Source organism: Prunus dulcis, chromosome 3, assembly GCF_902201215.1.
Source record: "Prunus dulcis chromosome 3, ALMONDv2, whole genome shotgun sequence".
Taxonomy (NCBI): Eukaryota; Viridiplantae; Streptophyta; class Magnoliopsida; order Rosales; family Rosaceae; genus Prunus; species Prunus dulcis.
The window spans coordinates 22,629,008-22,640,771 of record NC_047652.1 but is presented as its reverse complement, the minus strand read 5'-3'; the positions used below and the strand labels follow the sequence as shown (position 1 = coordinate 22,640,771).

Below are 11,764 nucleotides of genomic sequence, written 5' to 3'. Positions count from 1 at the left end.
TTTCATTATCTTTTGTTATTGTCGTCGAAATACGAAATTTTTGACAAAAAAGAGAGAAGATTTGGTGTGCAACAGAGGAAGAGGAAGCCAAAATGCTTGCCGAAGAAAAGAAAAACAACGGCAGAGGAGAAAAACGAGTCACTTTCTCTCCATAAATGTAGGGAGCAAAAAGAAAGTTAGCCAAATTAGGGAGTTGTTGAGGTTCATCTAGCAGATTTTCCTCCAAAACTTCCTATTTTGACTAATTAAGAAGTCGATATTACTATAAAATCTCGTATTCATCTGGGCCTCGGCCCTATATGTAACTGGGCCCAGAATTGAGGCCCAATTGATAAATAGGCCGAAATTCTTTCTGGAGAAGACTAGTAAAAGGACACAGAAGAGTAAGAGGGAAGCGTTGAAGGACGTTTGTGAGGATCGGAGGGAAAGCGACGGAGTGAAAACAAGAGAAGCGAGAGATGGGTGGTGGAGAGAGAAAGGTAGGAGAAGGAAGCAACGTGAAAGCAAACGCGAAGAGAAGAAGAAGGACATGGCTGAAGAGGAAAGAGAAATGGCTTGTAGTACTTGGCGTTGTTCTGCACGCCGTTTATATGCTCAGCATTTTCGACATCTACTTCAAGTCCCCCATTGTTCATGGCATGGATCTCGTTACCCCTCGTTTCAAAGCCCCTGCAAAACGCCTCGTTTTACTCGTCGGTACGCCCATTTTCCTTCTCAACTTTACTCTGTTTCTTGTTTGAGTTTGCTTTAAACCTTTTGAGCTTGTGCTGCAGCTGATGGTCTGCGAGCTGACAAATTCTTTGAGTCCGATTCTGAAGGAAAGTTTAGAGCTCCATTTTTAAGAAGCGTGATCGAAGAGAAGGGTCGGTGGGGAGTTTCACATGCTCGTCCCCCCACTGAGTCAAGGCCTGGACATGTTTCTATAATTGCTGGGTTCTATGAAGATCCCAGTGCTGTTACGAAAGGTTGATTCTTTTTTCTTTTTCCTTTTCTTTTTCGCATTCATACAGACGAAAATGGCTTAACTGAAGATACCGAATTCGTTTCGCAGGCTGGAAAGCTAATCCTGTTGAATTTGATTCGGTATTTAACCGAAGCCGGCATACTTTCTCTTATGGTAGTCCTGACATAGTTCCAATCTTCTGTGCTGGCTTGCCTCACACCACCTGGAACAGTTACCCTCATGACTTTGAAGACTTCGCTACTGGTATCTCTGTTCTTTTGTTTTTACTTTTCAATTTGCAATTTCTACTATTAAAGTTTACGTATTTAGTGATTTTTTTTTTTCCTTCAACGCTAATGGTTTAAACAAATTTAGGCGTGATAATGCTTTGGGTGTAAAGATACTTCTGCTGTACACTCTGTTCTGTGGTTCTCATTTTCAGCTAATGCTTTACCAATTTGTATGTGTTAATGCAGATGCTTCCTTTCTGGATGAGTGGTCTTTTGATCAATTTAAGGGACTTCTGAATAGGTCCAAAGAAGACCCGAAGTTGAAGGAGTTACTTTTACAGGATAATCTTGTCGTATTTTTGCACCTACTTGGCTGTGATTCAAATGGTCATGCGCATAGGCCCTTTTCGTCCATTTATCTCAATAATGTTGCGGTTGTTGACAGTATAGCTGAAAGGGTTTACAATCTTCTTGAGGATTATTACAGGGACAATCGTACATCATACGTATTTACTGCTGATCATGGAATGCATGACAAAGGTTGGATTTTCTTGTACTTTAGAAATTTTTTGCTTCACTTTTTTCACTGAATTATTATAAGTTTGATCCTACATCATTTTTTCCCTTATAATGGTTCTTACATGTTATTATTTTACTGATAGGAAGCCATGGAGATGGGCATCCTACAAACACTGATACTCCCCTTGTTGTTTGGGGAGCAGGTGTTAAACAGCCCAAGCTAGTCTCCAGCAGCAATCATTCTGATTGTGGCTTTCGTTTTGTTGATGAACATATGCATGACACGCCAACACCTACAGAATGGGGCCTTCATGGCATTGAAAGGGTGGATGTTAATCAAGCAGATATTGCACCTCTCATGGTTGTCCAATTTGTTTTCTTGAGTTTTTTCCCTTTATAACACCTTCAAGTTTTTCACTCTTATTTGCTGATTGATTTTTCTGGCAGTCAACTCTTCTTGGTCTGCCATGTCCTGTAAACTCGGTTGGAAGTTTACCCCTTGATTACATAGACATGATAAAGGTATAGTCAACCGGTTTGAAGGTGGTTTCTTGTCTTTGTTTTAAAGGATGTAAAAGATGTTATCACTTATATCTTCGCCAGCATATGTATATTCTATTTGATTAGTTCTGCTGGTTCAACTAGATTATAAATGGCTAGACAACTGAGATTTCCTTTTTGTTTCATTGTCCAGGAAGATGAAGTTGAAGCTGTGGTTGCCAACACGAAGCAAATTCTCAACCAGTTTCTTCGGAAATCACGTATCCTGTGTCATATGATATATATAAGTGATGAATAAAGAGTGTTTATAAGATAAAGATATTAACAATAGTGTTTTTAAGGATATTCACTATATTCAATTCTACTGAAACTTTGTGGAACTAAAGTACGTAGAGACTGCATATTTAGTAATCTTGGATTTCTTGACAAAATTAGAGACGAAGCAGTCAAATTCGTTATATTTCAAGCCTTTCAAACCACTGGGCGATTATTCCTCCCTATTGGATAAGATTGAGGATCTAATATCTATTCGAGACTATGCAGCTGCAAGGAAGTTGTCTGAAGATCTCCGAGTCTTGGCGCTGCAAGGACTTCACTATTTTCAAACTTACGATTGGCTGATGCTCATGACTGTAATTATTCTTGGGTATATTGGTTGGATGACCTATATTGTTCTCCATGTGCTGCAATCTTATACTTCATTGGCAGGGTATATGTTTAGAAAGGAGCAAGCAGATCACCAGACAGATAATACCAGAAAAGTAATGTTTGTGTAAGCTTGACCTCTTGTAAGCTTTAATAGTGGTTTTCAAATTGAAGGAAGGAGTTCACAAATACAGATTTTTTTAAAGAAAAAAAGGAGCTAAAGTAGAAGTTTGGGAATATATGAGATTTGGATGTCTATAAGGGTTTTTATATTCTCTATCTATTCAACATAACTCATGAATCTCATTATTTACTGTAGGTACAACTTTGTGGATGCCTTCTTCTGGGACTACTTTGTATTATACTGTTTAAGGAGCATTCTCCTCCTCTTTACCATGCATACACATCAATGACAGTATTTCTGTGGACACAAATCTTTAGTGAATATCGGTTCATCAAAGCATTATGGAAAGAGTTATATGGAAGAAGAATCAATTACTTTGCTAAAATTCTAGCCACTGGTGTTTTCTCAGTATTCATTCTTGAATTCCTGGTATTGAATCAAAACTATAAGTTTTCATGCTGCAAGCCATGTTAAATTGGTACTCTAAAATTCTGAACAGTGTAATTTTGGCAATTGCTGCAGGTGAATAGCTTTACTCAGAGGAAGCTATACACTTGGTGTTTCCTGGTTTCTGGGGTCATATCCTTCCTTTATCTTTTAAAATTGATTCCTTGGAGATCTGGCGTACCAATCTTTGTTTGTGTTGCATGTTGGTTCTTGTCTGTATTTACTTTGATGCCAGCAGAAATTCCCGATAATAATCGTCTAGTGTAAGCCATCTCTTCTTGAATACATCTCTATGGGGTTGGGATGGGAGGAGGTAGGGGTGTGTGGGGTTAATTTTTCGAACAGTTGCAGATTTCATTGTTATTGGAAAGATCTTAAGAGTTGTTAGGACATTCTCCAATTCGGACAATGCCTTTGTTGTACTGTGAGAAATCTGGCCGTGGTTGAGATTTCGTTCATTCAATTTTTTTACTACTTTTTAAAATGAAATACACATTATCAGAAGGGAGGGTAAATGTGGTATATGCTCAATGCATATACCCCTGAACAAGCCAATATATTAGTTCCAAGAACTAAAATCAGCTATCATAGATATCTTTATTAGGTGTGTGTAAAATTAAGAAAAGAATATGAATGCATGTATAGTTAGTCAACAAAGATAAGCTATTTAAGAAAAATCGACAATATACTGTGTCAATTATCTTGAGTCCTGTGTCTATTGTAACATTTGGATTGGCCTTAAAAATGATGTGCATTCTGTGACAATTCATGTTCATAGGATTGGGAGTGGAGTTATGATTATTATGATAGGAGTAGCTGCTAGGTTGCTAGATCTGCATACTGAAGGAAACAAGTACTGGCTAAGTATCTGCAATCATGACAAGAAGCAACCTAAATTTCCCATGCTCTTTCAGTTACAGGTACTTAACCTATCTCTGTCCTCTGTTGGTATGGAAGGAAGCTTAATGTATAGGGTGTAACGTAACAGATATGGAGGTAATTTTTTTTATTTTTTATTTATGCTTGTGAATTAGGCTCTTTTGGTTGGATTATCATCCGTGATGGTGTCAATATCAACCTCGCATAGAACACAGAAGCAAGAACTACTTGCTTTGCACCAGATTACAAATTGGTCCATTGCTGGTATGCTTTTGAACTCGTCCCTTCTAGGTTAATGATTAACATATCAGTTGACAGGTGTTTAATGGCTGAAGAATTTATAACTGCAAATTACATGACTATTTATATTTATCTTTGATTTGTCTTGGCATAGGTATCTCGATTGTACTTCCATTATTTTCCGCAAATGGTCTCTTGTCCCGGCTTACTTCCATATTTCTTGGTTTTGCGCCCACATTCCTTCTATTATCTATTGGGTACAGTCTATTTATATGCTAACTGTCATGCTTGCCTTCATTTAAAAGATTTTTGAATATGCGGGTTGTTAGGATGAATTTTTTTAATTATCTTTTCATTCATTCTGAAAACTTATGCAGATATGAAGCTGTCTTCTACGGTGCTCTGGCTCTTGCGCTCATGGCTTGGATACTAGTTGAAAACACACTTATTTACTCGAGTAAGGTGAACAGGTTGTCAAGCTCCTTTAACAATATGGAAGATAATGTCATACTTGATGGTAGATACTTGCAGCTGTCTGATGTGCGAATTCCATTAATCTTTGTAAGTGCTATCTTTTCTTTTCATTACCATACTGAAGAAATTGCCTGATTTTTCTAGAAATTTAATGATTTAACTGCTCATGATATTGATCTCTGATGTCTTTTTGTGGTTTTAGATGGTTTTATTTAATGTTGCCTTCTTTGGAACGGGTAATTTTGCAAGTATCGCAAGCTTTGAGATTTCATCTGTCTATCGATTTATTACCGTCTTCAGTGTAAGTGAAGGTTGAACTTTCCTTGGCATCCATCAGATTTGTTGCCACTGCTTAGCTGATATTATTTGCTTGTAATTGCAGCCGTTTCTTATGGCCGCCTTACTTATCTTCAAGTTATTCATTCCATTCCTGCTCGTCATGTAAGTGCAGTTACAATTTTGTGTGTGATAAGCTGGCTAAAACACTGTTCTTATTTTGACACAGTTCGTTAATTATAGAATGGAAAAAATGCAGTTTTACTTTACTAGCATGTAGAGTAAATTCCTTCTCTCTTATATATGAAATTGTAAGAAATTGTGGTTCTCATATAATTTGTGTTTGACTGACATGCAGATGTGTATTCAGTGCAATAACAAAACTAAACCGACTTCCACGGTTGGGATGCTATTTCCTCGTTATTTTGTTCTCGGATGTAATGACTATGCATTTCTTCTTCCTGGTAAGGTTACTGTGTTCTTGAGATGAAATTATGTTTTGGACTTTGTCGTAGTATTTTTGTGTTGTAACGATAGGAGAATTACCTTACAAAGTAATGTTTCAAATGATTTCCTTGGTTAAAAATGTCTGATCCACGCAGCATACTACATGTGCATGGACGAACACTTGTATTATACTGCATCAGATCAATGCTTTCTCGAAAACCCTACTGACCATTTTGATTGATATCAGGTCCGAAATACAGGAAGTTGGATGGAAATTGGTAACAGCATCAGCCATTTTGGAATCGTGAGTGCTCAAGTAGTCTTTGTGCTGTTGCTTTTTGCCGTCACAAATATATACACAAAAGATATCAATATTGGTTCAGTGGACCGGTCCTCTCGGAAAGCAATGTAAGCAATGCTAAATTGGGATATTGGGCATCGAAATAAATCACCAGTTTTCAGGAAGGGTGAGCTTTAATGTTCTTAAGGCGCCTCTCACGGTTCTAATAGCAGCTTCCCACTCTACAACTTTGCCCGTTCTTCCTACAACTGCAGTTTGCTTGGAGATGAGAGATTCATAGCAATGGGATTTTCCAAGTGTTCCCCATTCAATTGAAATTTTTGGCACGCTTCTCACATGTATTGATTAGTTGATACAGTTTAACCAGTTAAACCCATTTACAGATCATTGATCAATTTGTAAATAAATTTATTTATATTTATGGTTAGAAAGATTGATTAAGAACAGAAAACAAGTTGGGCTCCCATTTCAAGCCTATTCACATATTTCAATGTCCAATTTCAGCTCATCTGCAATTTTGCAGGGCTTGTTTGCCCTGCCCGTGTACTCACATGGGCTTCATAGCAAAGTGGCCAGAACAATTAGCAGCAAGCAAGCAACTCGTTTGCAAAATAAAATAGAACAAATACTTTGGACAACAATAAGACAGAGAAAAGAAGAGAAAAGGCGAGCATATTATAAGGCTTTGATAATTTGCCCTCTAAACTTGTATCTAGCTTTCAATTTACACCATGTACTTTTTTTTTAATAGAAAATAAAGAATAGGAACTTCTATTTTTCGTCATTTTTTCATTGTCATCTAAATTCTCAACATTTCATCCAATTTGTCGTTAAATATGAAGGTAAATTGGTAATTTTCATGTTAAAATAAAATAAAATAAAAAAAATTTAAAATTTGAAATAATAATTAAAACACTAAAGTAAAATCTTACCCAAATCCTAGCCTCCCATGTCCTCACAAATCACACCACCACCCATTCTATCTCCCTTGACTTCTCTCTCTGTCCTCATTGCACCCAAAGATCGAACACATCCCATACAACAACACCAAAACCACCACCATATATTTGAACCAAAAAAAAAAAAAAAAACCAGATGCACATATTCGAACCAAAAAAAAAAAAAAACCAAATCTATTTGAGCAAAAACCACACCAAGGGCGGGGGGTTGTGGCGAGGTGGGTAACTTTGTGGGTGTCGAGGCTAGGCATGGGGGAAGAGAGAGAGACAGTGATGGTTGTGGGGTGGTGGCTGTGGGAGGGTGGGCTGCTAAGAGGGGAGGCCGCGATGGGTAAAGGGGTGAGTTGCGGGTGGGGGATAAAAAAAGAGCACGGAAGGGGGTATGTGGATGGGGATGGTTTTCTTTTTTTGTTTTTGTTTTGTTCTCTTTTTCTAAATAAAAATAAATTTATTTTTAATGATTTAATAGAAAAATTGATGAAAGGTTGATGATTTAGGTGGCATGGGGAAATTAGAGAAAAAAAGAAGTTGATATCCTTAATTTTGTATAAATAAAAAAAGAATGAGGTAAATTGAAAGTTAGTTACAAAGTTTAAGGGGCAAATGAAAAGTTAAGCCCATATTATAATGATGGTGAATTCTGAAGAAAAAGTATGGCCACTTGCTTAAGCTCTTCGGAGAAGCTTTCAAGAATAAACTCGACGTTGACGAAGAAGTAGACTTTGCTTTATTTTGTAGACTTGGTGGAAGTTTCGTCGCCGTGGGGCCATTTGATTGGAGGAGGGATAGCAATTCATTTCCATGTATATAAGGAATACATCAACCATCCTGGTTTTCATTCTCCTCTACTGTGTTTGTTAACAGATTTGAAAAAGCCATAAGAAGAAGATGAGCAATCAGTAAGTAAAGTTCAACGTTCTTTTTCTTTCTTTCCCAATAATTTTTTTTTTCTTTTTATAGTAAAAATTTAACAAAGTTAGTTGCTAAATTAACACCATATCTTACTCCCTGTTTTTTGGTTTGATTTTTTGATGACAGATTTAGCAGCGGCCTAGAATTAGCAAATGTGCTGTTGACCTCTGAACCCCTACACCAGTCATGGGATGCAATTCAGAACGATAAGCAGAAGGTCAATCCAAATGCACAACCAACCTTACACATTAATACAACCCAACAAGCAAATCTTACCATCATAACTTTTCTTACTTCACCCATGTCTTTGAGGGGACAAGAAGGCTTGATTTTGTCATCAACTTTTAAGGAAAGAAATCTCCCTGACTTTGGATTTTTGCTCAACAAAAGCAACCCAAGTTTCTCCCTCAATGAAGCTGCAATCAACCTCTTTGCCTCTCGTTTGGATGAGCTCCGTCTTCTGAAAACTGAGGTTCGTTCCTTCTCTCTCTTTCCTTCTGTTTTTTGTCTTTCCTTAAACTCATCATTTCTACTTTTGACAACTTGTGAATTTGGAGAAACCTTAGAGAAAGTCTTTAGTAATCTGATAGAGTTTCCTATTTTGTTTGTTTGACCATTTAAAGTAATGGAGTTTTTCGTTGTCATAATTAATTTGACAAACTATATTGCAATTGAGTACGTGACTAGTTTGTATATATGTAACTTTTGATAATGTTTGTGGCACAGATTAGCAGATCAAATTCATTAGTAATTATCACTGGATACTCTATGGGAGGCTGTGTGGCTACGCTCTTCACCTTATGGCTGCTAGAAAGCCTCAACTTATCAAAAGCCAAACGCCCCCTTTGCATTACTTTCAGTTCACCCCTTATTGGTGACGAACACTTCCGAAAATGTGTTTCACAATTCTCAGCATGGACTTCTTGCTTCTTGCATGTAGCCTCTATCCAAGATCCTGTACCTAAACTCTTCCTATCCCCAAATCCAACTGCTTTTGGAACCGGTACTAAAGTTGGTGCTTATAAGCCTTTTGGAACATTCCTGTTGTGCTCTGATTCTGGTTGTGCTTGCTTTGAGGACCCAGATTTGATTTTGGAGTTGGTGGCAGCCAACTCTCAGGGTGATCAGACCCAATATCCTAATGTGGGGATTCAGTTTTTTGATTATGGACAGCTCTTGGAACGTCTCAAGCTCAAGGCATTTTGTAAAGATGTCTTTGAGTTGGCTGAAAGCGATAGAGTTCCACTTAAAGCTAGCATTATCACACAACTGGCAGCAATATTTGGAGTTCCCCCATCACAGGTAGCAAAGTTTCAATGCAAATATGTGATTTGATAATGTTTTATGTTTTCATCCTATAAGCCTACAACACATACATTATTTGCAAAAGAATGTTAGAAATATTCCCCGTTGTTAAATTTTACTTCTACTAATTCCTTCTCTGCTCCTTTGTAAAAAAGGCATTGCAACAGAAACAACTCAATAGTCTGATAAAGAAGATGGAAACACATGAATATAAATTAGCAATACAGAAGACGAGGACTTCCAATGCCGCCAAGAAAATTAATGATATGAAAGTGAACATGGCCTACCTTGAGTGGTACAAGAAGGAGTCAAAAGATAGGGAAATTGGATACTATGACGTGTACAAAAACAAGCATAACAGGGCTGACTTCAACGTCCAAGAGTTTAAGAAGAAGCTGTCGAATTACTGGCAGGACTTGGTTGAAGAAGTAGAGAATAGGCCCCAGAAAGAAGGAGCTGCCTTACGAACCCGTTGGCTTATGGGAGGTACAAACTACAGAAGGATGATGGAACCACTTCACATTGCAGAGTACTACAAGGACAAGGATGGGAAAAACTACATAGAGGAAAGGCCTAAGCATTTCATTCTGTTGGAGAAATGGTTCGAGGAAGAGGAGGAAAGGAAGGTAGCAGAGAGAATTAGAAGAGGGGAGACAGTTGAAGACGGTCCAAGCAAGTCAAAAGCACAGAACGTGGCTTCTAGTCTGACTGATGATTCTTGTTTTTGGGCACATGTTGAGGAGGCTCTTATCTTATGCAATCAGCTGGAGAAGGGACAACCGAGTTTTCAAGAAAGGGAACAATGCAAGCAAAAGTTGATAGAGTTTGAGAAGTATGTGTTGGATGCCCTCAAGAATTTTGCAGTAACCCCTGATATTTTCTTGAAGTATAGCAGCTTTATGGCATGGTGGAAGCAGTATAATAAAATTGTGCGAAGCTCAACACAGCTGGGTCGTATCATGACGGATGGCACGTACCGCAATTATGAGAAAGGAGTGAAGGTGGTTTTCGAACCTCTATAATCCAATGAATAAGTTTTATATGCCAACCGGATGGAGCATGTTGAAATTTGTGCCTTGTTGGTGTGCTTCCTTTTGTATTTTCTTTTTCCTTTCCTAGTAGGCTTTGGTGGTTGAATAAACCGGTGTTGGTGGCTTTGTTGCTTTGTAAGGGTATTGCAAATTGGGTTTTGCTGCCAATCTTGGAATTAGCAGAACTTTGTGGCTTGTTTTAAGTTGTATTAATCTTGCAGATGAATTTACAAAAGAAAAGCTTGTAACTAGTAAAGAAGTTGTAGCTGTAAGTTGTGTTCTGTACATGTCTCTGGTGTATGGATGAGCTGTTGTTAATTAACTTGGATGTTGTCATGGATACCAAAATTTAGCAAATACATATATGTATTTATATATGGGAACAAACCCAGCTTAGATGGCACCATCATGCATATGCATGATGCACATCGACATCTCCGAAAAGCTTTTTGAAGATTATTATAATTTTCTCTTGACAAAGTGATAATTAAAATGATTCAAATGTACGGGAGGAGGATCGATCTCGAGTTTATGAGAGTAGACACACTCTCTTAGTCAACTCACCGAACTCTCAACTCATGTCTATTTGAAGATTATTAGATGGAATGGGCCATTGCAAGAAATGGCGCTGAGGCTGACTTAGAAGTTTCCTCTTGCTGCTTACTGCTTACTGCTTAGATTAGTCATCAAAGTTTTGATTGTATCTTCCTTTTCTTTCTTTCAGAAATATTGACATGTTGTATACCATACCACCATATCACCACATGAATCTTTCTTTTATGTGGTTTTAATAGGAATAGGATGCTTCTAGTTGGAGCATGGTTGTAAATGAACCTTGTTCAACATCAATAGAAAGGGAACTTCACACAGTTTTGTCCATAACGGACTAAGACCAACTGCTATGCATTGTTTTAGCATTTTACAGCTTTGATTTATAAGGATGTTTGGATTGAGGAAATCATATATCAGTTGGGTATCAAATTACATGCTTGGCTCGGTTTTGATGGCAGGCTAGAATAGATACTATGCTTAATTATGCCATACATAGTTGATCAAACTGCAGGCAAGTTGGGGAGGGGAGAGGACTTGAAATCAGTCATTCCTTGGCTTGTCTTGAGAAATCCTTACTTCACTTTCCTCCATGCCGTCACAAGCTGCCCCGGGAGGCCTTGTGCTCGGCTTTTTGTCGCCGGTGGTGCACATACAAGACTGCTGCGGGCACAAAATTCTTTTGGGTGTCTTGACACTTTGTTTGAAATTGCGACTCAAGCCTTGTGTGTAGAAGCGTGAATTGAAGGATGAATGGCTTGTTAAGTTAGTGAGCCATAGCTCGGAGATTATACGAGTCATATAAATTTCTACAGCTCTGCCCAGGGCTCAGCCTCTATAGAAGGAAATGTAAATATATTAAAATACATTTAAAGAGTATTGCAGTGAGGCTATACTTATTAAATATATTTGAATATTTAAATAGTATAGCCGCCCGAATATTTAAATATTATAGCCGCCCGGCTATACTCTTTACTATTTT

The 11,764-nt window shown here is 37.8% G+C and overlaps 2 protein-coding genes across 2 annotated transcripts; both read left to right on the top strand.

Moving 5' to 3' along the window:
• Positions 1–384: 384 nt before the first annotated feature.
• LOC117620917 (GPI ethanolamine phosphate transferase 1) lies at positions 385–6,534 on the top strand. Its single transcript, XM_034351169.1, has 18 exons — positions 385–696; positions 774–965; positions 1,052–1,207; positions 1,420–1,713; positions 1,836–2,053; positions 2,140–2,214; positions 2,387–2,453; positions 2,629–2,954; positions 3,158–3,391; positions 3,485–3,672; positions 4,188–4,329; positions 4,444–4,552; positions 4,683–4,785; positions 4,906–5,089; positions 5,205–5,303; positions 5,385–5,443; positions 5,637–5,742; positions 5,973–6,534. Exons 1-18 carry the CDS (start codon positions 459–461, stop codon positions 6,135–6,137), a joined length of 2,955 nt encoding a protein of 984 aa, XP_034207060.1. The 5' UTR covers positions 385–458; the 3' UTR covers positions 6,138–6,534.
• Positions 6,535–7,515: 981 nt separating this feature from the next.
• LOC117620918 (senescence-associated carboxylesterase 101-like) lies at positions 7,516–10,610 on the top strand. The gene is made up of 4 exons (XM_034351170.1): positions 7,516–7,884; positions 8,024–8,369; positions 8,624–9,199; positions 9,358–10,610. Exons 1-4 carry the CDS (start codon positions 7,874–7,876, stop codon positions 10,222–10,224), a joined length of 1,800 nt encoding a protein of 599 aa, XP_034207061.1. The 5' UTR covers positions 7,516–7,873; the 3' UTR covers positions 10,225–10,610.
• Positions 10,611–11,764: the final 1,154 nt, after the last annotated feature.

Bases quoted from the DNA above. Each gene is read 5' to 3' on its own strand.
- LOC117620918 (XM_034351170.1), top strand. The intron at 8,370-8,623 runs GTTCGTTCCTTC...TTTGTGGCACAG, and splicing joins TCCGTCTTCTGAAAACTGAG to ATTAGCAGATCAAATTCATT. The intron at 9,200-9,357 runs GTAGCAAAGTTT...TTTGTAAAAAAG, and splicing joins TTGGAGTTCCCCCATCACAG to GCATTGCAACAGAAACAACT.
- LOC117620917 (XM_034351169.1), top strand. From the start codon at position 459: ATGGGTGGTGGAGAGAGAAAGGTAGGAGAAGGAAGCAACGTGAAAGCA. The intron at 966-1,051 runs GTTGATTCTTTT...TTCGTTTCGCAG, and splicing joins TCCCAGTGCTGTTACGAAAG to GCTGGAAAGCTAATCCTGTT. The intron at 5,304-5,384 runs GTAAGTGAAGGT...TTGTAATTGCAG, and splicing joins GATTTATTACCGTCTTCAGT to CCGTTTCTTATGGCCGCCTT.